Here is a 25,670-nt window from a genome sequence, read left to right as displayed (position 1 = left end):
ATTGAGTGCATTTATTTAATATCTTACACCACTCGCGACTCAACTAGTGACATCTATACACAAACTTAATTCAACACATCTGGTTAACATCAAAATAGTAACATAATTGCATTTTTCAGCCGTACTGTTAACTGTTTAGACGACAACGGTTTCACTCACTTGAATTTTTAGTCGCTATTGGCGCAATCAGTAGCGCCAATATGGAGCATTATCTATGAAAAGGGACCTTGAATTTTTAGTCGCTATTGGCGCAATCAGTAGCGCCAATATGGAGCATTATCTATGAAAAGGGACCTTCTTGTCGATGGCGCTTACGCCGCACAGCGTCGCGCGGCATTGTATTTATATCGGAGCATCGTTAATAATGGCGTAAGCGCCAACGACAATAAGGTCCCTTTTCATAGATAACGCCACATATATATTGGTCAGCGCGTGCGCAACGAGCGACGAGGCGGGCGGCGCGCTCAGTGCACGAAGTGCAGCCGCCGCGAGCACGAGCGCCTGAGGAAGCACCCCCGACGGGCCCGAAACATGTCGCCAATAGCGACTAAAAATTCAAGTGAGTGAAACCGTTGTCGTACAACAGTTTAAAATATGTTTAATTTCGATTTTCAGCCCTTAAAAAAAATTGGTATTATAAAGTTTAATTTCGTGAAACTACTTCGCCTTCGGGATTTTTTAATGATACATGAGGCAAACGAGCAGATGAATCCCCTAATGGTAAGCAATTGTCGTCGCTCATGGACACCCGAAGCACCAGAGGGCTTTTGATACAAGAATTATATGAAATAACCAACATTTTGTATCGAAATTGTTTCAATCAATTTACTATTGAAAACATAACCTCACTTATGTACACATCAACAATAACGAAAAGCTCAAATTGACAGCCTTATGATTATGTATACATATATATAGTCTGTCAAACAAGTTTGTCAGTAGATAAAGGCGCGAAAAACAAAAATTCTATGGAACGGTCACCTTTCGCGCCTACATTTTTTAAATTTGCCGCTGTTCTCTACTGACGGAAATGGCTTGACACTATAGTCTGTCAGCATGTAAGCGCCACTTGCACCATTCCACTAACACGGGGTTAAGCGGTTAAACCTGCAGTTACCATGGTTACCAGTACAATTTTATACATTTATTTTATTTCAAACTTTATTGGACATCAAAAAAAGTACAAAAGGCGGACTTAATGCCTTGTGGCATTCTCTACCATTCAACCATATCGCCAAACAAAATAATGTCAAGGTGGGTGCAGTGAGAACCGTTTAGAAGCAAACAAGTATTATAGTAAATTTTTCACTGGGTTAACGGTTTAACCGCTTAACCTCGGGTTAGTGGGATTGTGCAAGTGGCCCTAAGCAAACTAGTCAATGTCAAAACACTTTATGCAAGTTGATACGGTTTGAAACTACTAATAAAATTTTACACATAAAGGGGCCCACTGATTAACTGTCCGCCGGACGGTATCGGCCTGTCAGTTGTTCGGAACTGTCAACATTTTGTTCTAACTGACAGGCCGATACCGTCCGGCGGACAGTTAATCAGTGGGCCCCTTACAACATCACAACTGATGTTTTTACCATCCTATTTTATTTCTCAAGTAAGTTTAAATAAAACTTATGCTATCAATTCAACTATTAAAAATCTTTCAAGAAATTTACAATTACAAGAAAATCATTTCATAAAATTTCAAACTTGTTAAACATAGTGTTTACTCAAAGTATAGAAATAAAAACAATTACTTTTCAACAAAGTATTACCGAGTATACTCCGTTTTTTTTTTTTTCAAATTTTATAACCTCAAAAGTAGTGGTAACTTTTTTCCTCCAAAATATATCTGAGTAACTATGTACTGAATTATAGTGTCGTTTACATATTATTGTACCACAATATTAGATACCGATCATAGGAACCCTAGCATTTCGGAAGAAAAAGTTAATTAACACTACTTTTGAGGTTAGAAAAAAAATGATCTTAAAAAAACCGGGTTAAATCATTGCGCCGCTTGCACCATTCACCTAACCAGGGGTTAAAAGGTTAAACTTGGAGTTACTATGATTACCCAGTACAATTTGACACTGGGTTAGCGGTTTTACTGGTTAACCCTGGGTTAGTGGAATGGTGCAAGTGGCGCTAGAGTTAGACCAAGACAAGTGTCATTTTAAACGTCAAACTTCTATGAATTTATGACGTATAAATAACACTACTGCGTGTGCTGTTAAAATCGCTGCAGACTTATCTTGGTCTAACTCTAATAATACTTCTTTAAAGAAATATTACAAATTACTTTAAAATTTAAAATACAATTTGCGCTCCAAAACTCGCTCGTCTCGTCATTTTCTTCTTAAAAAAAGGATTTATCGGTGAAGGCGTCGATACCTTTAAATTCGTCTTACTCGGCCGCTTAGAACTGTCGAAAGGTATATTTGGACTCTCCCTTATACTCTTGTAATAGTCCACCGTTCCCTGCATCGAGTTGTTTTTCAACACGAATTTCACCTTTTTTGGCGTAGACATGGAATTCAAACTAACATTCTTATCTTGCTTTTGAAATTTCTTAACTTTGTTATTAACCAGCAATTTAGCTTCGCCATCTTTAGCGTGTTTAGTTTTTTCTTTTTTACTTAATTTAGTTTCTTTTTTATCTGCAACATTAACATGTTTAACACTAGCTTTAACTATGTTAACACTATTTTTAACTTTAAAATCATTTGTTACTTTACTACTGTTTTTCACTTCCTTAACATTATGCTTAGCGTCTTTAACATTATTTTTAACTTTCTTAACACTATTTTTAACATCCTTAACATCATTTTTCACCGGTTTAACATTATTTTTAACTTTATCGTTTACCTTATTATTTTTCTGTTTCTTAACACTGTTTTTCACTTTTTTCTCCTGGTTTTCCGTGTTTTCTAGTTTGTTGAGCTTCTGTTTCTTAATTTTAGGTTCCGCCTCGTTCTCTTTGTTGGCCCGTTTCCGTTTCGTCTTGTTTTTAATAACTTCTCCCGTTTCTTCAACTTGCCAATCGCCGTTCTGAAATAAGCATTTATAAGCAACATTGAGGTACAATAATATAGAGATGAAATTGGGGAGTGGGGAGATGAATGAACGAGATGCTCTTATGGAACATTCAGTAGGAGTAGCAGAGTAGGCACTATTATTGTTTGTCCTTGTCATAATCTCACTTTTCCTTTCTGCCTACTTCTAAAAAGTCTTAAATGACGTAGACGTTTTTTGTTTTTATGGTGGGGAACAAACAAACCGACCAAATTACGTAGGTTGTTTTTGGTATGTTGTCAGGAATGTTAAAACGTGTTTTTAATTTTGTCGCATTGCGTATGTTCTGTGCCTCACGGACGCACGCGTATAGCACGTCTATATAATACTAGGTCTATGATAAGCAAATATGAATTGAATGTGTTTTATATGTAGATGGCGTTGTACGGGTACCCTGGTCACCAAAAGTTAACTTTTGACAATCCAGTGACCACAAAACATATGCGCAGTACCGCGTTTTCTATTTCAGCTGTCAATCTAGTTATTATAGTCAATATTTTTTTTTTTCAGAGTATGCATTTCTGCTACAGCCTAAAATATTTTATTTATTCTTACGGTTTTCATCTCTTTCATATTCTTACATAGGATAATTCGCCAGTAACGGGCCGGTTTTAGTAACTGGCCGCCCTAAACTAAAAATGAATTTTCATTTCTCATGCTCAAAAAGTGCACCTTTATGTCGTGTGTAGACGACATAAAATCGCATTTTATGCTCTAGAGCATAAAGTAAAATCATCTATTACGACCCTTATTGACTTAGCAATAAAGTCCAAATTCTGCCATACAAACTGCCAGCCCTGCCGGCGCGCCCCCGATCGGCGTGCCCCGCGCCTCCGACCGGCCCAAGAACAATTTTCTTTAGTCTTGAATAAATACGTTACAATAACCTAAAATATTTGATTTTTTGTATATTTTCCTCGCAATCGAAGTGAAAAGCAGAGTGTACAACAAGGGCATAAATGTCCATTTTTACCCTCGTCTACTATTTTGGTCTTCGCTTCGCTCAGACCAAAAAATTGCCTCGGGTAAAAATGGGTCACTTTATGCCCTTGTTGTACAATCTACTATCTATTCACCTATAAACAGAATTTATTTTAAGGCTGGCCAGTTATTGAAACCTTATACTAAAATGAACTCTGTTTATAAAAAAAAAATATGTTTATAGGTGAATATAATTCATTAGGTGGCCAATTACTAACAGTGGCCAGTTACTGGCGAATTACCCTAATAAGTTTTTGATCAAAGACAAGGCTCTAGCTATCAGATTAGGATCCAAAGCCAAAATATTTATGATAATAGAATACATATATTTATATATTTCAGGGATCTCGGAAACGGCTCTAACAATTTCGATGAAATTTGCTATATGGGGGTTTTCGGGGGCGAAAAATCGATCTAGCTAGGTCTTATCTCTGGGAAAATGAGCATTTTTGAATTTTTATATGTTATCCGAGCAAACCTCGGTCTCCCAGATATTACTTATCCCTAAAAGTATACTTACGGAGGTCTTGGGTTTCTGTTTGGTTGTCTGGACGTCCTCGACGATGGACAGACCGGCGCGGGACTTGGCCAGCAGACGCTTCCGGTGCTTCCGGCTCAGACCTGGCACAAGATACGGTTTTAATACAAAGGCCTAAATGGTGGGTTGAAGTAAGTAAGGATAGTGGTAACTAGAGATGCCCCGAATAGTGGTTTTGGCCGAATACCGAATATTCGACCCTTCTCTCGGCCGAAGCGCCGAATATTCGGCACGACATGCGAACATTTTGAGTCACAACTATTATGAAAACGGTTCACCAACAAAGCACAACGTTTGCTAAGATATGTTTTTTGTTGAACAGAATTAATGAATGTAGTTAAGAGTCAATCAAATCAGACGCATGATAAAGAAATATATTTTGTAATCAACAAATGCTCAAAAAAGGGTCGTCGTATTTAACAACTTTCCAAGAATACATTTTAAATATTAAATATACCTACTTTTTGGTTATTTTTATTGTGTAATTTTTCTTTTTAGATAACTTCAACAGATATTCGGTATTCGGCCGAATAGTAGGCACATTCGGCCGAATATTAAATATTCGGCAAAGTGGCCGAATACCGAATAGTTGCCGAATATTCGTGGCATCTCTAGTGGTAACTCCATACATCATTTTTCTTACCAAAACGCGGATTATTTCGTAGTCGACATCTAGCGTCAAGTAGTAGATTTTTCAGTACCGCTACTTGACACCAGACGTCACGAGTGTCGCGACTGACGAAAAATGCATTGCTGAAACTATTTACAACTAATATTAAGCAAAAGAAGTTGAAAATAGACTTCCGGTTAATTCGGTTCCAATATTAGCTGAAAATTGTTGAGCATTAGACTTTTCGGTCGTCGCGAACTACATTTAGTATTTAGCCTTAAATATTAGTGATTTTTAACTCATTCAGTGCCGAAAACCCGACTCTCGGGTATTTTATGATTTCGTTCCCAGGCCGGACGACCCGATAGTCGGGATCGTGGTACTACTGCTTTATATGACGACATTGTTGTGGCCTGGCGCGGACGTCTTGTTTGGCTGGGTGGTAATGAATGTGTTAAACTAAAACATTTTTTTTGTACAAACGCGGTAACCTCAAGAAATGGTCTGACTAGGCGAAAACATATGCATCAGTCTTAGAGCATTTAGTAACTGGAGACGTCATGGCTGTCATTTTCTGTACGAAACTGTCTGCCGAGTTTTGCGGGGGAGGGGACGTCAAATGTATTGCTATTTCTACATGATTTGTACGTAACGTACAAATAGCCATGTCAGTCCATACAAAAATTACAAAAGTTTGCACAATTGTGCAATGTTTTCGGCAGAGCGGTAAGCTCTTAAAGGCTACTCCAGTTATTAAATGCTCTAAGGCATCAGGGCTCGTAAGTACCTCTTAAAGCCAGTTCGTCTCCGTTAGCGACGAGTTTCTTCTCAAGCGCCCGCAGAGCTTTAGCCGTCTTGGTGGGCTTGAGGGGGGGACCCGCGTCTATGGTGGGGGAGGGGGGCGCGAACGGGTGTGTGCCCGATGCGAACTGCTCCAATCTGAAAATCATAGACACACACACCTGAATGAAAATGGGAATTCACGGATGTTGCGAACATCCGCATCCGCAACCGCGGGACTTCCGCATTATTTTCAACATCCGCATCCGCATAAAATCGATGAGGATCTTATGCGGATGCGGATGTCGTACAAGTCGGCACAGGAACGTCTTAGCGGCGGCGTAAGTGCTAGGTAATTTCGTCATTACCTATAACGAAATCGTCTATGATCCGGAAAAGTCGGCCAAGTTGCTGTTTATTAAATATAACGCACCTATATTCTTGCTCAAATACTAAACGATTCGTTTTTTTTTTTAATAAAAAAATACTAAAAATGTAATATATGACGTTTCCTAAGTACCTAATCTTGACATCCGCATCCGCATCCGCGGACGTGAGCATTTAAATATCCGCATCCGCGGATGTCAAAAAATCTGCATCGGAAACAGCCCTGGCGTCTTTTACTGTATTTTTTGTCATTTTAGGCAAGTTACGTTTATAAATGGAAGACAAAACTCGGAGTAAACCAAAAGGAACATTAAATAAATAAATAAATTGTATTGATGCTTAATTTCCTTTAAATAAAAAATAAAAAAGGAATTGATACTTAATTTCCTTTAAATAAAAATATAAAAAAGGTATTTATGCTTAATTTCCTTTAAATAAAAAAGTAAAAAGGTATTGATGCTTAATTTTCTTTAAATAAAAAAATAAAAAAGGTATTGATGCTTAATTTCCTTTAAATAAAAACATAAAAAGGTATTGATACTTCATCTCCTTTAAAAAAAAAAGGTATTGATACTCAATTTCCTTTTGAACTTGTAAACCATAGTCATAGTTGCAGTATTGAACTATAGTTGGGAGGTTTTACAGTAATAGAAAAGTTCTTAAAATTTCCTACGGCATTTCAGGACTTGTGTATAGTGATGTGCCGTGGGAATTTCGCGGTACAAGGAATATTTCCATATGGGAAATTCCTAGGAAATTTCCAGTGTTCCTGGGAATATTCCCCAAACAGGGGAATATTGAAACACAGATTAAGTGTATTACAATTGTAATTAAAGCCAGCTATAACGACAAGTAACTGCGTTTAGTAAAATAAAGCAGCCAAAAACCGTAAAATGCAAAGTGGCTTCCCAAAAAAAAAACTTGGAAAGTGGATTTGCTTACAACATTCGTCACTTTGGATGTTTCAAAAAATATATATGGCATCACTTTAAGCCTTTATGAGATACAGTTTATAATGCTTTAAAAAAAGTTTAAGATGCTAAGTGTTTACTGAATTTCTGATAATAAAATAGTATATCTAAGCGCAATTTCCAAATTCCCCTACTTTCTCTTCATATAGGAAATTTCCCGGGAACGTTTCCGGGAACAATCCCACCTAGGGAAATTTCCCGGGAACGGCACATCACTATTTGTGTAGAAGTCAGTCTATACTCCGTTTTTTAAAGATTAGTATTTATTTAACCTCAAAAGTAGTGGTAATTAACTTTTTCTCCTGAAATGTTAGGGTTCCTTTGATATTTAATATTGTGGTACAATAATATGTAAACGACACCACTATAATTCAGTGCATTTAATTATGTTACTACGAGGGTAATTCGCCAGTAACTGGCCACCCTAAACTAAAAATGAATTCTATTAACCTATAAACAGAATTCATTTTAGTATAAGGTTTCAATAACTGGCCAGCTTTCAATAACTAGCTATACTACCTGCCACCTTATACTAAAATGAATTCTGTTTATAGGTTAATAGAATTCATTTTTAGTTTAGGGTGGCCAATTACTAATAGTGGCCAGTTATTGGCGAATTACTCTACTTGAGTTTATATAATTTTGGAGAAAAAAACGGAGTATTTATTGAATTGCGTTAACTTCGGGGTATGGTTAAGTATGTTTAAGAGAACTAAATGGCATAGTTATATTAAAAAAAAAACATTTTTTTTTTGCTTTAAAAACAAAAAATATTTAAGTTTAAAAAGTAATTAAATGTAGTATGTAGCGTGTTGTAACAAGTGCATTACATTTAACTCAACCAAACAATTGAAATCTGTGACATATCAATGTCATTTCGAACATCGATCGACCGAGATTGTACTTAAGTTTAGTAGCAAATGTATGAACTCATTGTAAACACTAATCCATATGTAAACCGGCCCTAAGGCAAGTGTACACGCTTGTAGAGGCCTTATAGGAAAAATATAAATTATTGATTATCTCCGAAATAGAGTTAATTAGAATATCGGTGTCTTTGAGAAAGTTACTTGATTTAAGCTCAGGAATGCAGCCTTGAAATTAACGGAGACCAAAAAAAAACACGGTTTAGAAATATGTACTTACAGTAATTTTAATTTTTAACAAGCAGAAACGTCTGCGGACGATGCTATTAAGCTTAGAATAAATTTAAAAGTGGAAAAATTACTGTCTTGGGTGAGACTTGAACTCACGGCCTCTGGACCGCTTTTTGCTGGCTATGGACGAGGTCTTGGTGGCTCAGATGGCAGAGCGCTGGAGTATCGATCCAGAGGCCGTGAGTTCAAGTCTCACCCAGGACAGTAATTTTTCCACTTTTAAATTTATGTACTTACAGTTGAATACAATGTCGCGCCCGACGATTCCCAGCACCCTTAGCTTGCACTAAGTACTGTTTGAGCACCGCGACGAGCCCTGCAGCCGGCACCGGCATCGGGTGGAGCACCACGTCCACTCGGCCTGCGCGCGGGTCTAGAGCTCTGCAAAAAAAAAGAAACACATTATTGCAGAGGCTGGGAAATGGCAATTCGTGGACGAGTGTCGATTTTGTCGGACGATCCGAAGCAGAGTTCGACAAAGAAGACGAACATTATTATTGAAAAAAATGTTATTTACTTTACAAAGTTATTGTTCAACCCTCGTGCTAATAGCCTAATATTGACACCCGACCAAGCGAAATATTCCAAAATTAAACTACAAGCATAGTGAGTGATTTAAAAAATAAAATCTTGACATTTGCGAGTTTCAAGACACGGATATACTTTGCTACCAAAAGAAACACAAAGTTTTTCACCATGTGTACAGTTGTACACCAACGTGAGGTAAAAGCATTATAAATTGAATTCAAACCAGATTTGTGAAAATACTTATTCCTAAGGATGGTATTCCATCTGTCCAATATATCTTGGTCCAATGTGTATTTTGTCTCACATTTTGCTTAATAAGAGAGTGAGACGCAATAGCATGCTTAGTGAGAAATTGGACAGGTGAAATACTACCCTTAATCGTATTACCCACTATTCAGCCTAAACCAATTCAATTCAATTCAATTCTTTATTGATAAAAATATAATTTTACATGTCAGGTACACATATGCTTAATGCTAAGTCTTATAATTAATTAATTATTAGATTTATTTACATAGTTGGACAGGCAAGGCTGAGCCCGCGAACTAGTAGTTGTTTATTAGATAAATTAATGTGAAAGTACCTATATTATAGTATTATCTACTTGGTACAGTGTTAGGTCTCGAAAAAGGCGTCGATTGAGTAGTATGCGTCAGACGCCAGTTTAGATTTAAGTTTTTTATTGAAACATAGGTCGCTGGTGGTTTGTTTCAACTCCAGCTGGATTTTATTATATACTTTAGGTCCTACCGTATGTATACACTTTCTAGACTTGGCAAGTCGCGTCTTAGGTGGATTAAGTTCAATAGGCCTCCTGGAACTCGCACCTCGGGCGTTGCCACGAGTCGGAAACAGTGTTATGTTGCGTCTTACGTATTTTGCCACTTCGAAAATGTATAGACACGGCAGGGTAAGAATTCCTGTTTGTTTGAATAGTTCCTGGGCTGGGTGGTCCCATGGGTCCCAATCTACAGAATACAACAAAATACTAATAGAAAAATTATTATATTTACCCATTGGTCATCACTTCATCATCATCATCTCTGTCTTCTTCATCTGCAGCATCTTCTTCGTCTGAATCCTTTTCATCATCATCCTCCTCCTCAGAGTCTTCTGCGTCCTAAAAAAAAAGATATTTACACAATTAATATCAGTAACTAGTACGCAATATATATAATTATATAACCGAATATTCTAGAAATTGTAAGGTAGGATAAAATAGGCCAAAGTAGGATAACCAGAGATTATGGGGACATCTCTCCGACACCGGGGCAATAGCCGGGGGTGGCACATGCGCGGTGCCGACTTAAAGGGATATTACTGTAACTTTCCTTGTTTAAATAGGAAGCGGCGAATATAGCCCACGGACGCTGTTACCTCAGTGCGGATGGCTGTGTGTGAGTGACTGAATAAGCTTAATGGATGATTGTTGATGTCGATGGTTACCGGTGAGTAACCTAGTATCTCACCTCTGGGTCTCCGTGTTTGAGCAACTCAGTCAGTACCCTCCTCGAAGCGATGCATATGGCTGGAGCGGAGCCCTGGCTCAGGTATGCCATGAACGGCCGGAGTAGGATAACCAGAGATTCTGGGGATATTTCTCCGGATGACACCTAGTCAACAAAAAAATAAATAAATTAGGTTTATTTTTATTTCCATGTTCTTGGACGAAAAACCGGGCACAACAAGCCCTCTTAGAGCCACTTGCACCATCCCACTAAACCGGGGTTAAGCGGTTAAACCATTAACCCAGTGTCAAATTGTATTGGTAACCATGGCAGCTAAGATGGGAAGATGATATAAAGAAGGTTGCTGGACCAGCTTGGAGTAGGGAAGCGCGGGAGAGAGAGCGCTGGAAGGTTTTAGTGGAGGCCTATGTCAGTGGACAAGCTAGAAATAATTAAAAACTAGAGTAAATAAAATAAAACATGTAACTACACATAATATCTAGCAATAAAGGCTATCTTTATCTTTATCTAACCATGGTAGCTCCAGGTTTAACCGGTTAACCCCGGGTTAGTGTAATGGTGCAAGTGCTTAGAAGTGTTAAAGAAGTAATCCTACCTTGGAGATTTCTTCCAGATAACAATCGGCGATGTGTATGACCAGCGAGTTGGCGTTGCGCGCGTACAGGGGCGTTTTTAACGACAGCAATCCTGGATATAATGCGTTCAAGTTAGATTAAATGACACATCACTTCAACTAGCAAACTTCAAACCAGGTTTTGTGAGAAGATGGATGCACGTCCTTCTACTGTTTAAAATGTGCTAATTATTTATGTTTAGATGTCAATAGGTATTGTAATTTGTGATGAATTGTATACATGTTGTATTCTTTTTCTTAAATTTTCTGTGTAGTCAGGAGTGGTTTGGTATTTTTACTGTTATGCTGTTTAACTTGTTTGAAAAAAAAAAAAAACTACCAGACACACGAGTGCGTCAACACACAGAAACACACACATATTCTAAAAATCAGAAGCACAGAATACTCACACATGCGTGCGTACACACACATCATAGTTTCACATGTTTATATATTTCTTTAATTTTAATATTGTTGTAATTGTAATATAAAATGTCTAACTTGTAACATTACCTACGCTTGTAATTGGGAAGGAACTGGCTCTTGGGACACAGGGAAACCTACTTTGGGGCTATTCATAAATTACGTCATTTCAAATTAGGGGGGGGGGTCTGGACATCGGATGACGGTAGCATGAAGTAGGAGGAAATGGGGTCATTTGAAGCATGATTTTTGGATGATTATAGGGGGGGGGGGGTCCAAAATCGTCAAAAATCGATGACGTAATTTATGGACAGCCCCTTTGGGGTTGTGCACAAATCACGCGAGGTGTTTTCGGCTACTTTTTGACCCCCCCTCCCCATTGATGATATTTGGAATATTGTATACAGGGTTACCTTTTACCGGTACAATAAATTTTACCACATCATTGGTATCGATAATAGATCACATTGCACAAATAAAAATTTTTTTTTTTTATTTCGCATCAATTAATTTATCCTTCACCAATTTAGTAACTTCTGGCCCCAATTTCACCACGGTGACAGGTGCGACAATTGTAAAACATCACTGTTGCTGACGTCACAGGCATCCATGGGCTACGGTTACCGCTTACCATCGGGCGGGCCGTATTCCTGTTTGCCACCATCATTGTATTATTAAAAAAAACTTTCTTATATCGGAATAAAACAAATATTTCTCTTGCTAAGTTTATGACAATTGTCACAAGAAACACGACAATTGTCACGAAATTCCGACATATAACTCATTTCCTGTCAAGATTCACCGACAATTCTACAAATATGTCGACTAGAAAAATAATTCTTGTTTCACAACATAATTGTAATACATACAATTGTAGCAAAATGCCTGTCATGTTTGTAAGTATTTCTATAGAAAATATTTTATAAAATTGTAATATGTCACCTGTCGCTTGACAATTGTCGCTCGACATATGTCACTGACAATTGTAGCCGTGGTGAAATTGGAGCCTGGATGCACTAATTACAAGGTGTCAACGGTATGAGGTAAAAGGGGCGGGGCGGGGCGAGCGGCCGGCGGCGCACGATTTGACAACTGTTGGAGACTAAGAACGCAACCTCATGAGATAGGTTTTATTTTTCTGTTCTTACTGACATGTGTTGTCACGTCACTTCTTGATTTCCTTCAAAAATACGTTTGTGTTATTTGTTCCCGTTTTATTTAACTCTCACTTATCTTACAAATAACCATCAACAACAAAGCATCCGGGAAACTGCGAATGCAAAGTGCAACCCTTTGACCGATAAGACAGTGCGTTTGACGAAATTAAACATGAAAATTACTTGGAAAGAATCGAAGCAAACGTACAAAAACGGGCACGGCTTTGTTTACAAAACCACGGACAGCATTTTGAACATTTACTTAAGTATGTGAATTAGTACGAGAAATGGACTCCATTAATTAGGTATGTAGGGTAGATTTCAATCATTGTACATAGTTGATTCCAATTTTTTAAATACGCCTCAATGAAAAATGTTGCAGACTTACTTCGTAATTTTATCAGATTTCGAGACCTTTTGTCATACTTCACACAAAGCAACATCTTCATTTTGACGGTCCTAAGCCCGTGCAAGTATGAAGGAAGAATTGGGATCAAGTAGTATTTTTTTATGTCAATACGTGTGCCGCCGCCGCTCGCTAAATCGCGCGCGATGACGTAAACAAACAGTTGCCAGTTCGTGCGTTTGCTAATTGATGCGTAAGGCATCCACATTTTCTAGTACTTTAGCGGATAAGTTCGGGCATTGGTATTTTTGTTTTTTTGTTCCCAAATAGTAGTAACAAAGAATGCTGGTATTTTTTATTATTGGCAACAATTACGTATGTTGATTTATTGTACTGGTAAAAAAGTAACCCTGTATAGAAAATCTTGTTTATTTTTCTATTTTCGTTAAATACACTCGCTATTTTGAAGTGCAGAGTGAAGATTTATGTTTAACGAAACCGAGAAAAAGTATCTACTCACGTGGTATTTTTTTTTTCTTAGTTTCTATCACTGTAGAAAAATACACGTGAGGTTTCCTTATACCCCCCTCCTCCAACATGATCTATCGTGATTTTTTCGTGACCCCCCTACCCCTATCGAACCTCGCGTGATTTGTGCACAAGCCCTTTGAGAGCCAGGAACCAATGTTATGTAACAACTCAAAGTTGCATTAAAGTTTTTAGTTTTTACTACAAGGTGGAGAACATACTTCTAAATCATGCTAAAGGCCACCACCGTACTAAGCCGAGGTTACGCGGTTAAACCGTTAACTCGGTGTACTGGTAACCATGGTAACTCCAGGTTAAACCGGTTAACTCCGGGTTAGTGGAATGGTGCAAGTGGCGCTAACAAGCTTAATTTGTAATGCAGGAAGAAGTACTTATGTAGTGATTTTCCGAAAATCCGTTTCGAATCGCAATATTGGAAACATAGTAACTTGCCTTTCATTCAAACAGAACTCCCTCGCTAGGGTCCAGAGCTACGAGTTAGTGTCCCAGCACTCCCGCACTATTATACACGGTGACCAAAAAATAAGTACATTCCCGTTGCCAGGGGGGTTTTGGGATTATACTGATTGTGAGAAACTTTTACTATGGGACCAACCCCGAAATCGCGAAAAAAGAAAAAAGTTCCCAGTAGTTACCACCTGGCCCCAATTTCACCACGGTGACAGGTGCGACAATGGTAAAATCACTGTTGCTGACGTCACAGGCATCCATGGGCTACGGTTACTACTTACCATCGGGCGGGCCGTATTCCTGTTTGCCACCATCATTGTTTTATTAAAAAAAACTTTATTATATCGGAAAAAAACAGATATTTCTTTTGCGAAGTTTCTGACAATTGTCAAGATTTAGAAGAATTGTAGGTAATTCTTGACAGGTAATGAGTTATATGTCGGAATTTCGTGACAATTGTAGTGTTTTTGTGACAATTGTCATAAACTTAGCAAGAGAAATATCTGTTTTTTTTCCGATATAATAAAGTATTTTTTAATAAAACAATGATGGTGGCAAACAGGAATACGGCCCGCCCGATGGTAAGCGGTAACCGTAGCCCATGGATGCCTGTGACGTCAGCAACAGTGATGTTTTACAATTGTCGCACCTGTCACCGTGGTGAAATTGGAGCCTGGACGATTAAATTTATCCTTACACATATGTATTTTAATTTTTGCACTTGTACCGGTTAAACTGTTTTAATATTTTTGGTCACTCTTAAGGCAGTTTCTGAAACACTAAACTTATAATTATTTATTAAAAAACCTCTATATTTAAGCAGTTTTTATTAGTATGGAACTGTAACAATATTTTAGTGGTAACTACTGGGAAAAAAATCCCAGCTTTTACTGCCACCAACTCGGTTTGGTGGTAACTACTGGGATTTTTTTTCCCAGTAGTTACCAGTGGTAAAAGGTGGGACAAAAATCCCGGTAGTTACCACTGGTAAGAACTTGGTGGCAACTAGTGGGAATAACCCAAAAAAAAATTACCCTCCCATAGAAAATGGACCAGCCAAAATGTATGAAACAGCCAAATTTTATTTCGCGATTTTGGGGTTGGTCCCATAGTAAAAGTTGCTCAGTATAATCCCAAAACCTCCCTGGCAACTGGAATGCACTTATTTTTTGGCCACCCTGTATAAGCTTCTTATAATCATTATTGTAATTTTAATTCTAGATAGACATACTTACATTTTTTATTATTCTCAATGATGTGATGATCATAATTTATTTTCTGATGTTGACAAGTAACATTTTATGAATATTATGAATAAATAAGTATAGAGTTAGACCAAGAAAAGTCTGCAGAGATTTTGATAGTCTATTCAGTGCAAGTGTTATTTTAAACATCAAAGTTCTATGAAATTATGACGTATAAATAACACTTGCACTGCGTGGGCTGCAGACTTTCCTTGGTCTAACTCTAAGTATATTGCTCACCATCCTTGCCAGAGAGCATGTTGGCGAACTGGTTGCAGGCGTCCTCTGTCCAGCCACTGCGGTGCACACAGCGCAGGGCGCCGCGCAGGTAGCGACGCACCAACTAAACAAAAATATACTATATAAGTAAACGCGTCCTGTCACGGTCGCCATGTAGTGAGGGGTAGTCAAGTGAAACACAGGCGCTATAGAATGGTCCGTTTACTACTGCTAATACATGTATATCTATGCTATACCTATACACACTTGTAGTAAATGCGTCTATAGAAAATATATTTGAAACGCAACATCTTATAACTATTTTAGCAGTCTAGTTATTTACGATACAAGTGCGGAAAGTAGGAAATTCGCATCGAGTGGTGATAAATCCCTCTCCCTTCGGTCGTGTTTTATATCGACACGAGTTGCGAATTACCTATTCGCACGTGTCTCGTACAACGGTTTACGGTACATATGGCTGTTTACATTTTCGACATAGCTACGGAAAGTACTGTAAAAGTAAAGTACTATAGTAATAGTCATGGTATAATAATATACTCCGCTTGGTACTCCATTCCCGTCTTTTCTAGGTCACCTAACTGACACGGGCCTACGTCATCATGCGACAGCGCTATATGATAATATGCGATAGCGCTATATATAGCGGCCATGTTGTTGTGACGTAGGCCCGTGTCACTCTGGGAATGGAAGACCATGTTTTATTAGACTATGGTAATAGTAATAGCCTTTATTTCATGCGTTTTTGTTATTTTTACATTTTCATTGTTATTACATTTATTGTTTTTTTTTTTATTGATTAAATTTTATTTTTAACATTTATTGTTTTTCAATTTATTTTATTCATTTGCATGCCGCGTGTGCGGAAAAGGCCTCCCCCAGTTTCTCCCATTCCTTCCTATTCTGTGCTGGGGCCTATTTCTCGTACGTTATTAGACTGATAATATTAGTCCATGAGCTAATACTTTTTACAAGTTTACAAGTTTGCGTTTCTCGAAGCTACACTTGTAAATTATTAGATACTAGTCACCAACTAATAAATATTAGCTAATAATAACAAGAGTAAATCTGTTTGGTTTCACAAAAGAGTACGCTAATAATTACACTTGTAAATTACATGCGTAAAGCTATTAAGCTCAAAAGGCTTGTAAAAACTATTAGCTAAATTTATTAGTAACCAATTTGTGAAAATGTGGTCAGTTTCCGACAGTTCAGACGACGAAATAATAGTTATTCGTCGCCGAAGAGTTTTCCTTCCGAGGAATAACTACGAAATACTTCAAGGGGCCTTTGCATTTAATGAGTTCCGGCTGTCTAGTGTGAAACTGGAAGAGCTGATTTTAGCCATTAGGCCTAGTTTAGAAAGACTTACGGAAAGAAATCAAGCTTTGTCGTCGAAGTTAATGATTCTTGTTACTTTACATTGGATGTGGGCACTGGAGCCCAATACCACGCAGTAGCCGATATGCACGGTATTTCGAAAAGTAGTGTATGTCGTGCTGTAAATTCAGTGGTGAATTCTATTGTGCAGGAAATGTTTCCAGATTTGGTTAAATGGCCAGAAAATATGGATCATACCGTCAATTATAGGTCCATTTTTATTATAATATTATGTTTTTCTGAGTTGTCCCGCTATTAGCGCAAAAGTGCACGTCAAACGACAGCAACAATACGCGGGAAGTTTTTTTTTAATTGGCCAAATGGCAAGGGTGGTGATGCATTAAGCCAAACTACACCAATAATATTATTAGTCCGCTACTATTAGTGACTAGTCTAGTAAAATTATTTGAGAAACATAAAATATTAATACTTGTAATTTTTACACTAGTAACTAATAAACTCATAAACTAATAGTTACGAGAAATAGGCCCCTGTTCTCCACCAGTATCTGTCGAAATTTCGTAGCTCATCTCTCCATCTTGTATTCGGTTTTTTCTGTTTTCTCGGTGTGTCTATTAGTAACCATTCTGTGACATGTTTGGTCCACCGGTTATCTGTAGTACGACATATATGGCCAGCCCAGGCCCATTTACACTTTTTTATTGCATGTATTACATCTTTTACCCCAGTTTTCTCTCTTATAACTTCATTTCTGATTCTGTCTTTAATTTTAATTTTTAACATGGACCGTTCCATTGCTCTTTGACAAATTTTTAGTTTATGCGTGTGTTTCTTGATGGGGCTCCAGGTTTGGGCACCGTAGGTTAAGGTAGGTAGGACAGCAGTATCAAATACTTTTTTCTTAATGGCCATCGACATGTCACTCTTTAGAATTGATTTTAGAGACCAGTATTTTTTCCACGCTCTACTAATTCTGTAGTCTAGACATCCTTGTCGAGTCTGTCTTTGAAGGAAACTATTTGTCCCAGGTATGTGAAATCTTCAGCATATTCCATATTGTTCCTTCCAAGCTGTATTGGTATTTTATCTCCATTAGTAATAATTCTGCATTTTTTTTTATTTAAAGTACTATAAACGGAAAGTACTATAAATATGTACTGTAAAAGTTTTGTGACCATACTTTGAACATATAGGTTGGCTTAAAAGTATTGACATCCTAGCCTACCTATAAGGCGTGCGAATCTCGAGAAATTGATGAATAAATGAAATGTCAAACAAAAATATTATTGGATATTTGACAATAATATTAACTTTGAAATGACTGACAATATTATGTTAAGTAATATAGTGGATAATTGTTTTCCATCGTATTTTCTCGGAAACGTTCGTATTCGTCATGATACTTCAGTCAACCTCAGTACTTTTTGTAGCGAGACTGACTGAAATAGCACGACACTTTCGTATGTTTCCGTGAAAATACGATGGAAAATAATTATGCACTATATGTGTATAATGTAAAACTATATGAATTTAATTACTTCGATTTATGCTACACACCATAATATATTAGTTGAAAAGTTGCTGTACTCACCATAAGAAACTTATCAATCCGGTGCTGATCTATCCCAAACCACTCAGTGGCCAGCATCTTGAAGCCTGCCTTGGCGAGCAGCATGGCATTGGAGAGCTGCTCCGTCGGGAACAGATCCAGGATGCCGGCGATGCTTTCGCAGAGGTCTTCCTGTTTGTTCATATGTAACATTTTAGAACCTTGTAAGGCCTAATGTACAGACAATTTTAATGGAGTTTGATAAAACAAATGGTAGAGTAGGTTCACAGATAAGAAAGTGCAAGAAGGTACAATAGAACTAAATAAATATCTTATACAAAAACTGGCCAAGTGCGAGTCGAACTCGCGCACAAAGGGTACTGTACCATTACACAAAAAACGGCAACTTGCGGTTTGTTGTATGGGATCCCCACTTAAATATTTATTTTATTTTTAGTATTTGTTGTTATGGCAGCAACAGATATACATAATCTGTTAAAATTTCAACTGTGTAGCTATCACGGTTTATGAGATACAGCCTGAATTATGGGTTACACAACAAAAATACTTATATACATAGAAAACATCCATAAGTCAGGAAAAAATATTCATGCTTATGACCACACATTGGGGTTTTGATGTGGGAATGATTTAGTGTATTTATAACTTTGTTTACAACAACATGGTAACAATATGGTTCATTATGGCTATTAACTTGTGGCACAGAATAATTAATAGTACTACCGTACAGAAAGGAAACTTCCTACAAAAACGAAGTTTGACAGCGGTTCAGGGTCGAATCATGCTGTTCCTTTCTAATATATGGCATTATCCCTTTGGGGCTATTCATAAATTACGTCATTTCAAATTAGGGGGGGGGGGGGGTCTGGACATCGGATGACGGTAGCATGAAGTAGGAGGAAATGGGGTCATTTGAAGCATGATTTTTGGATGATTATAGGGGGGGGGGGTCCAAAATCGTCAAAAATCGATGACGTAATTTATGGACAGCCCCTTTCGGCTATTTAGGGTTGTCAAAAATCAAGTGATTATCTTATCTGTGGTCATGCACGCAAAAGGGAGTCAAGTGGTGCCAATCCTAATAATTGCTCGGAGCAATGCTGAGCCGAGCGGAGCCGAGTTTGACCGAAGTCAGGAGATTCGCACCCCTGCTTGTGGTAGTAATAAGTGAGTTTTGGTTGTCACCTGACAACATTTAAAGTAAAAGAATACCTGAACCAGAGGCTTGTCTGACATCCATACAGCATAGAATAGGCCTTTCCACACTCTTGTGAAATCATCTTCTTTAAATTCTGGAAAGTGAGTGACATTTTATATGAGTAGCTTATATTTGAAACTACAAACTTTTATTTAACTTTCGTCGATTTATTCCAAATAACACAACATTAAAACATGGCATCTATTAATAATTGTCCATAAATATAGCCTGAATGATATTTAAGTACTAATTTAAAAGGTGAAATTCAATGCATGTCTTTTATTTTGTTTTTGAGGTTATATTACCCCGTGTCAAACTATTACTTAAAATCGCCTAAAATTTCAAATTTATCTTAAACATTCTTAGGAAACATACCGTAATTCTTTTCAAAACAGTTAACAAGCCATTTTTTCAACGCTCTAAGCACACGGTCACGCGTTTTCTTCTCGTTTCCAGAAAGTAATCTGGCAAATTTGATTTCTTGCGCGACGACCAAGACTAGCTGTTTTTTGCTTTTATCTATAGGTTTTTTCTTGATTTTCCGCTTTTTCTCGTTACTTTTATCGGTGACTTTCATTTTTATTGATAAATCCGTTCAATTATTTTGGTCAAACGCGTGCGAATCTCGAAAATTGCTGAATGCGTCGTGGTTTTTTTCGTGACATTGACAGATGAATAATGTATGTTGCCAGTTGCGATTAAAAAACGAAGTTCGGCAAAAGTTCGGTCAACGGTTGTACTTTTTGACCGACTGACGAAGAAAGGGTAATGTTTCTTGTGGGTAAAGTCTATTTATTTACATCAAAGAATATAATACTCACTAGGAGAAGAACGGTAACTCCATACAAAAAAATGTCCCCAACTGTTTATACGTTTATACTAGTGGCGCCGTCTTTGTGTACCAATGGAACTAAAGTTGACAACCGGTTTAGCCTGGCGGGTATTGGTAGGTAGTAATTCTGTTGATAAACATATTTGTTATCTTCATATCACGAAATATATGCAAGATGCAAATATTACCCCTTGTTTGTGGTATTATCAATTGATTTAAATAAAAGGCATGTTTATGTTTATAACATTATATATATTATTTATTAAAAAATGTTTTACATATAAAAATATACACTGAAAACTGGCAACTGGCAACTTAATAAAAAAATAGACATTAATAAAGCGCATTCACAAAGTTTTCAGTACCTTTTATACAAATAACATTAGGCATGCCTACCTATTACACTTTACACACAGATACACTACACTTTACATACGGCATTTTACACAGATTTCCAACTTGTATTCATACATTTCTTCACGGTTAATTAATACGCTTTCCAGATGCGTTATGACTCGGTTCCTTCTGAACCCACTAAAGTTGTAAATTTCACTCTGGCTGCTTCAACAGCCGTTGCTCCGCATTTAGCACATTTTCTATGTGCATTGCTGTAATCCATGTAGGTACAGACTTACAGTCTTAAGTGGTACGTAGCGGTACACGTTGTATGTATTATTTAAAGAGTTAATAAATAAAATTTTCGTTATGAACTTTAACCACAGCAGTTGGACAGAGTCATTGACAAATATATTTTTTATTATGGTGGGTAGACGTACCTACCCTCCATATATTTTATGAACATTGATAAAGACAGTTGGAAGCAAATATTCATTATAAAACTTAATCGCATGTAATTAAGTTTTAAGCGTTTTAAGTCCCGTTTTATGATTAAGAGCGCTCTTACAAGAAAAGTCGAAATAATGCAAAATTGATGATACTAGTCGACGAAATTCAGGACTTTGCGCTCATTATTAGAAACAATGAGTGCTTGTTCCAGTAAAAGCGTCTTCTTATCTTTATAAATATCGTTGTAAATATTAGAAAAAGGACTTATTAAATTAGTAATGATTTTTTTTCTGATGGTCGTTTCCGAAAAACCCCGTGAAGCACTGAATGGCGAGCTCTTATTTGGAAATGTTGAGAATTTTACTCTGCTAAACCTGGCTATTTTGTATTACTAATACCCTGTACTTTAGGCATATCAAACTATATTTTTCCTACATACCTTTGAGAAAGAGAAAATCAAAGTAAAACGAACTCGATTTTCTCTCCGAAACAAGTGTCAATTCCTACGAAAATCTACTTAATATCGAAGTCATTTTCATACTCAAGCAATCTGCAACGTTTGCTTATACTGTTGGTATACATTAGTGTTTATGAAATTCTACTATAATTTTTTGGCAATTTTTTGAAAACTACTCTATATTACCGATGACGCGCGCTGCGCCAGCTCAGTGCCGCGGCAGAGTTTGTAGAGGCAGGACGTGTGTCGGTCGGCTCCGCACATTTTCAACGGCGACGACGAGGTTTTTTATCATTGTGTGCGGCGGGCGCCGTGTAAAACGCTATACTGTGTGCGTGTAAACCGCAACGAGAGACTTTGATCCTAGCACTGTTTTTATAGTATTATAATTTATAATGGTACTTACAGTTTAATAAACTACCGCACATGATTAAAAATATTTGAAACGACCTGACATTCTATATGTATTTATTTGACTCAAGATAGTACTCAGGGTCTGATGATGGAGCCGGAAGGTGGTCACCGGTAACAATCAACCATGTAACTAAACCACTTCGTGTTTAGGCTCGTTTTATTCATCTCAACAAGATCTTTGACACAAGATAGTACTCAGGGTTTGATGATGGAGCCGGAAGGTGGTCACCGGTACCAATCAACCACGCAACTAAACCACTTCGTGTTTGGGCTCGTTTGATTCGGCTCAACAAGATCTTTGACTTAAGATAGTACTCAGGGTCTGATGATGGAGCCGGAAGGTGGTCACCAGTACCAAATTACCAATCAACCATGCAACTAAACCACTTCGTGTTTAGGCTCGTTTTATTCGTCTCAACAAGATCTTTGACACAAGATAGTACTCAGGGTCTGATGATGGAGCCGGAAGGTGGTCACCGGTACCAATCAACCATGCAACTAAACCACTTCGTGTTTGGGCTCGTTTGATTCGGCTCAACAAGATCTTTGACTTAAGATAGTACTCAGGGTCTGATGATGGAGCCGGAAGGTGGTCACCAGTACCAATCAACAATGCAACTAAACCACTTCGTGTTTAGGCTCGTTTTATTCGTCTCAACAAGATCTTTGACTTAAGATAGTACTCAGGGTCTGATGATGGAGCCGGAAGGTGGTCAACGGTACCAATCAACCATGCAACTAAACCACTTCGTGTTTGGGCTCGTTTGATTCGTCTCAACAAGATCTTTGGCACAAGATAATACTCAGGGTCTGATGATGGAGCCGGAAGGTGGTCACCGGTACCAATCAACCATGCAACTAAACCACTTCGTGTTTAGGCTCGTTTGATTCATCTCAACAAGATCTTTGACACAAGATAGTACTCAGGGTCTGATGATCGAGCCGGAAGGTGGTCACCGGTACCAATCAACCATGCAACTAAACCACTTCGTGTTTGGGCTCGTTTGATTCGTCTCAACAAGATCTTTGGCACAAGATAATACTCAGGGTCTGATGATGGAGCCGGAAGGTGGTCACCGGTACCAATCAACCATGCAACTAAACCACTTCGTGTTTAGGCTCGTTTGATTCATCTCAACAAGATCTTTGACACAAGATAGTACTCAGGGTCTGATGATCGAGCCGGAAGGTGGTCACCGGTACCAATCAACCATGCAACTAAACCACTTCGTGTTTGGGCTCGTTTGATTCGTCTCAACAAGATCTTTGGCACAAGATAATACTCAGGGTCTGATGATGGAGCCGGAAGGTGGTCACCGGTACCAATCAACCATGCAACTAAACCACTTCGTGTTTAGGCTCGTTTGATTCACCTCAACAAGATCTTTGACACAAGATAGTACTCAGGGTCTGATGATCGAGCCGGAAGGTGGTCACCGGTACCAATCAACCATGCAACTAAACCACTTCGTGTTTGGGCTCGTTTGATTCGTCTCAAGAAGATCTTTGGCACAAGATAATACTCAGGGTCTGATGATGGAGCCGGAAGGTGGTCACCGGTACCAATCAACCATGCAACTAAACCACTTCGTGTTTAGGCTCGTTTGATTCGTCTCAACAAGATCTTTGACACAAGATAGTACTCAGGGTCTGATGATGGAGCCGGCAGGTGGTCACCGGTACCAATCAACCATGCCACTAAACCACTTCGTATTTAGGCTCGTTTTATTCGTTTCTATAAGATCTTTGACACAAGATAGTACTCAGGGTCTGATGATGGAGCCGGCAGGTGGTCACCGGTACCAATCAACCATGCCACTAAACCACTTCGTGTTTAGGCTCGTTTGATTCGTCTCAACAAGACCTTGGACACAAGATAGTACTCAGGATCTGATGATGGAGCTGGAAGGTGGCCACGGGTACCAGTCTACCATGTAACTGAACCACTTCGTGTTTGGGCTCGTTTGGTTTGTCGCAACAAGATCTTTGACACAAGGTAGTACTGAGGGTCTGATGATGGATCCGGAAGGTGGTGACCGGTACCAATCAACCATGCAACTAAACCACTTCGTGTTTGGCTTCGTTCGATTCGTCGCAACAAGATCTTTGACACAAGTTAGTACTCAGGGTCTGATGATGGAGCTGGACTGTGGCCACGGGTACCAGTCTACCATGTAACTGAACCACTTCGTGTTTGGGCTCGTTTGATTTGTCGCAACAAGATCTTTGACACAAGGTAGTACTGAGGGTCTGATGATGGATCCGGAAGGTGGTCACCGGTACCAATCAACCATGCAATTAAACCACTTCGTGTTTGGCTTCGTTCGATTCGTCGCAACAAGATCTTTGACACAAGTTAGTACTCAGGGTCTGATGATGGAGCTGGACTGTGGCCACGGGTACCAGTCTACCATGTAACTGAACCACTTCGTGTTTGGGCTCGTTTGATTCGTCGCAATAAGATGTTTGACATAAGATACTACTCAGGGTCTGATGATGGAGCTGATGATGATAGACAGGTACCCGTCGCCACCTTCGCGCTCCATCATCAGACCCTGAGTACTACCTTGTGTCAAAGATCTTGTTGAGATGAATAAAACGTGCCTAAACACGAAGTGGTTTAGTTGAATGGTTGATTGGTACCGGTGACCACCTTCCGGCTCCAACATCAGACCCTGAGTACTATCTTGTGTCAAAGATCTTGTTGAAACGAATAAAACGAGCCTAAATACGAAGTGGTTTAGTTGCATGCTTGATTGGTACCGGTGACCACCTTCCAGCTCCATCATCAGACTCTGAGTATCACCTAGTGTCAAAGATCTTGTTGAGACAAATCAAACGATCCTAAACACGATGTGGTTTAGTTGCATAGTTGCATGGTTGATTGGTAATGGTACCTTCCAGCTCCATCATCAGACCCTGAGTACTGTCTTGTGTCAAAGATCTTGTTGAGATGAATCAAACGAGCCCAAACACGAAGTTGTTTAGTTACATGATAGACTGGTACCCGTGGCCACCTTCCAGCTCCATCATCAGACCCTGTGTATCTTCAGTGTCAAAGATCTTGTTGAGACGAATCAAACGAGCCTAATCATGTTACTACATGGTTGATTGGTATCCGTGACCACCTTAATCATCATCAGATCCTCAGTACCAGTTCATTTTTAAACCCTCGTTGATACAAACTTTACAACCTATAGGTACCAAATGCAATGACGAAACATGTAAATAAGCGAGTAGGTACCTATAATTTCTTTCGAGTAATATACCTTCATAAGTACGAGTATGGGGCTATTCATAAATTACGTCGTTTCAAATGGGAGGAGTGGGGGGGGGGGTCTGGACATCGGATGATGGTAACATGACGTAGGAGGAAACAGATTCATCCGAAGCTTGATTTTTGGATGATTTGAGGGGTGGGGGGGGGTCAAAAATCGTCAAAAATAGATGACGTAATTTATGAACAGCCCCTATGTACATTTGCACTGCATTTAGTATTTTCGTACTTACCAAATAACAGTTTTAGAACTTTAAAAGTTAAGTACAGTTAGTGTTGTTATGGT

General features: G+C 38.4%; 1 protein-coding gene across 1 annotated transcript; it reads right to left on the bottom strand.

Annotated features, from left to right (window-relative positions):
* Positions 1–1,617: 1,617 nt before the first annotated feature.
* Positions 1,618–20,282, bottom strand: LOC134803842 (ribosomal RNA processing protein 1 homolog). The gene is made up of 11 exons (XM_063776664.1): positions 19,994–20,282; positions 19,633–19,712; positions 18,442–18,591; positions 15,513–15,615; positions 11,086–11,177; positions 10,491–10,634; positions 10,035–10,141; positions 8,731–8,874; positions 5,986–6,137; positions 4,571–4,671; positions 1,618–3,045 (listed from the first exon to the last, which is right to left on the bottom strand). The coding sequence occupies exons 1-11, from the start codon at positions 20,193–20,195 to the stop codon at positions 2,305–2,307; spliced, it is 2,016 nt and encodes a 671-aa protein (XP_063632734.1). The 5' UTR covers positions 20,196–20,282; the 3' UTR covers positions 1,618–2,304.
* Between the last annotated feature and the right edge of the window lie 5,388 nt (positions 20,283–25,670).

The sequence above is a fragment of the Cydia splendana genome, chromosome 27 (assembly GCF_910591565.1).
Source record: "Cydia splendana chromosome 27, ilCydSple1.2, whole genome shotgun sequence".
Taxonomy (NCBI): domain Eukaryota; kingdom Metazoa; phylum Arthropoda; class Insecta; order Lepidoptera; family Tortricidae; genus Cydia; species Cydia splendana.
Note: the sequence above shows the minus strand (reverse complement) of the source record. Positions and strands in the feature narration are given on the sequence as shown.

Coding starts and splice junctions, on each gene's coding strand:
- LOC134803842 (XM_063776664.1), bottom strand. CDS start 20,195: ATGAAAGTCACCGATAAAAGTAACGAGAAAAAGCGGAAAATCAAGAAA. Junction 15,616..18,441: donor GGATTGATAAGTTTCTTATG/GTGAGTACAGCA, acceptor ATTTTTGTTTAG/TTGGTGCGTCGCTACCTGCG. Junction 6,138..8,730: donor GCGCGACATTGTATTCAACT/GTAAGTACATAA, acceptor TATGATTTTCAG/ATTGGAGCAGTTCGCATCGG.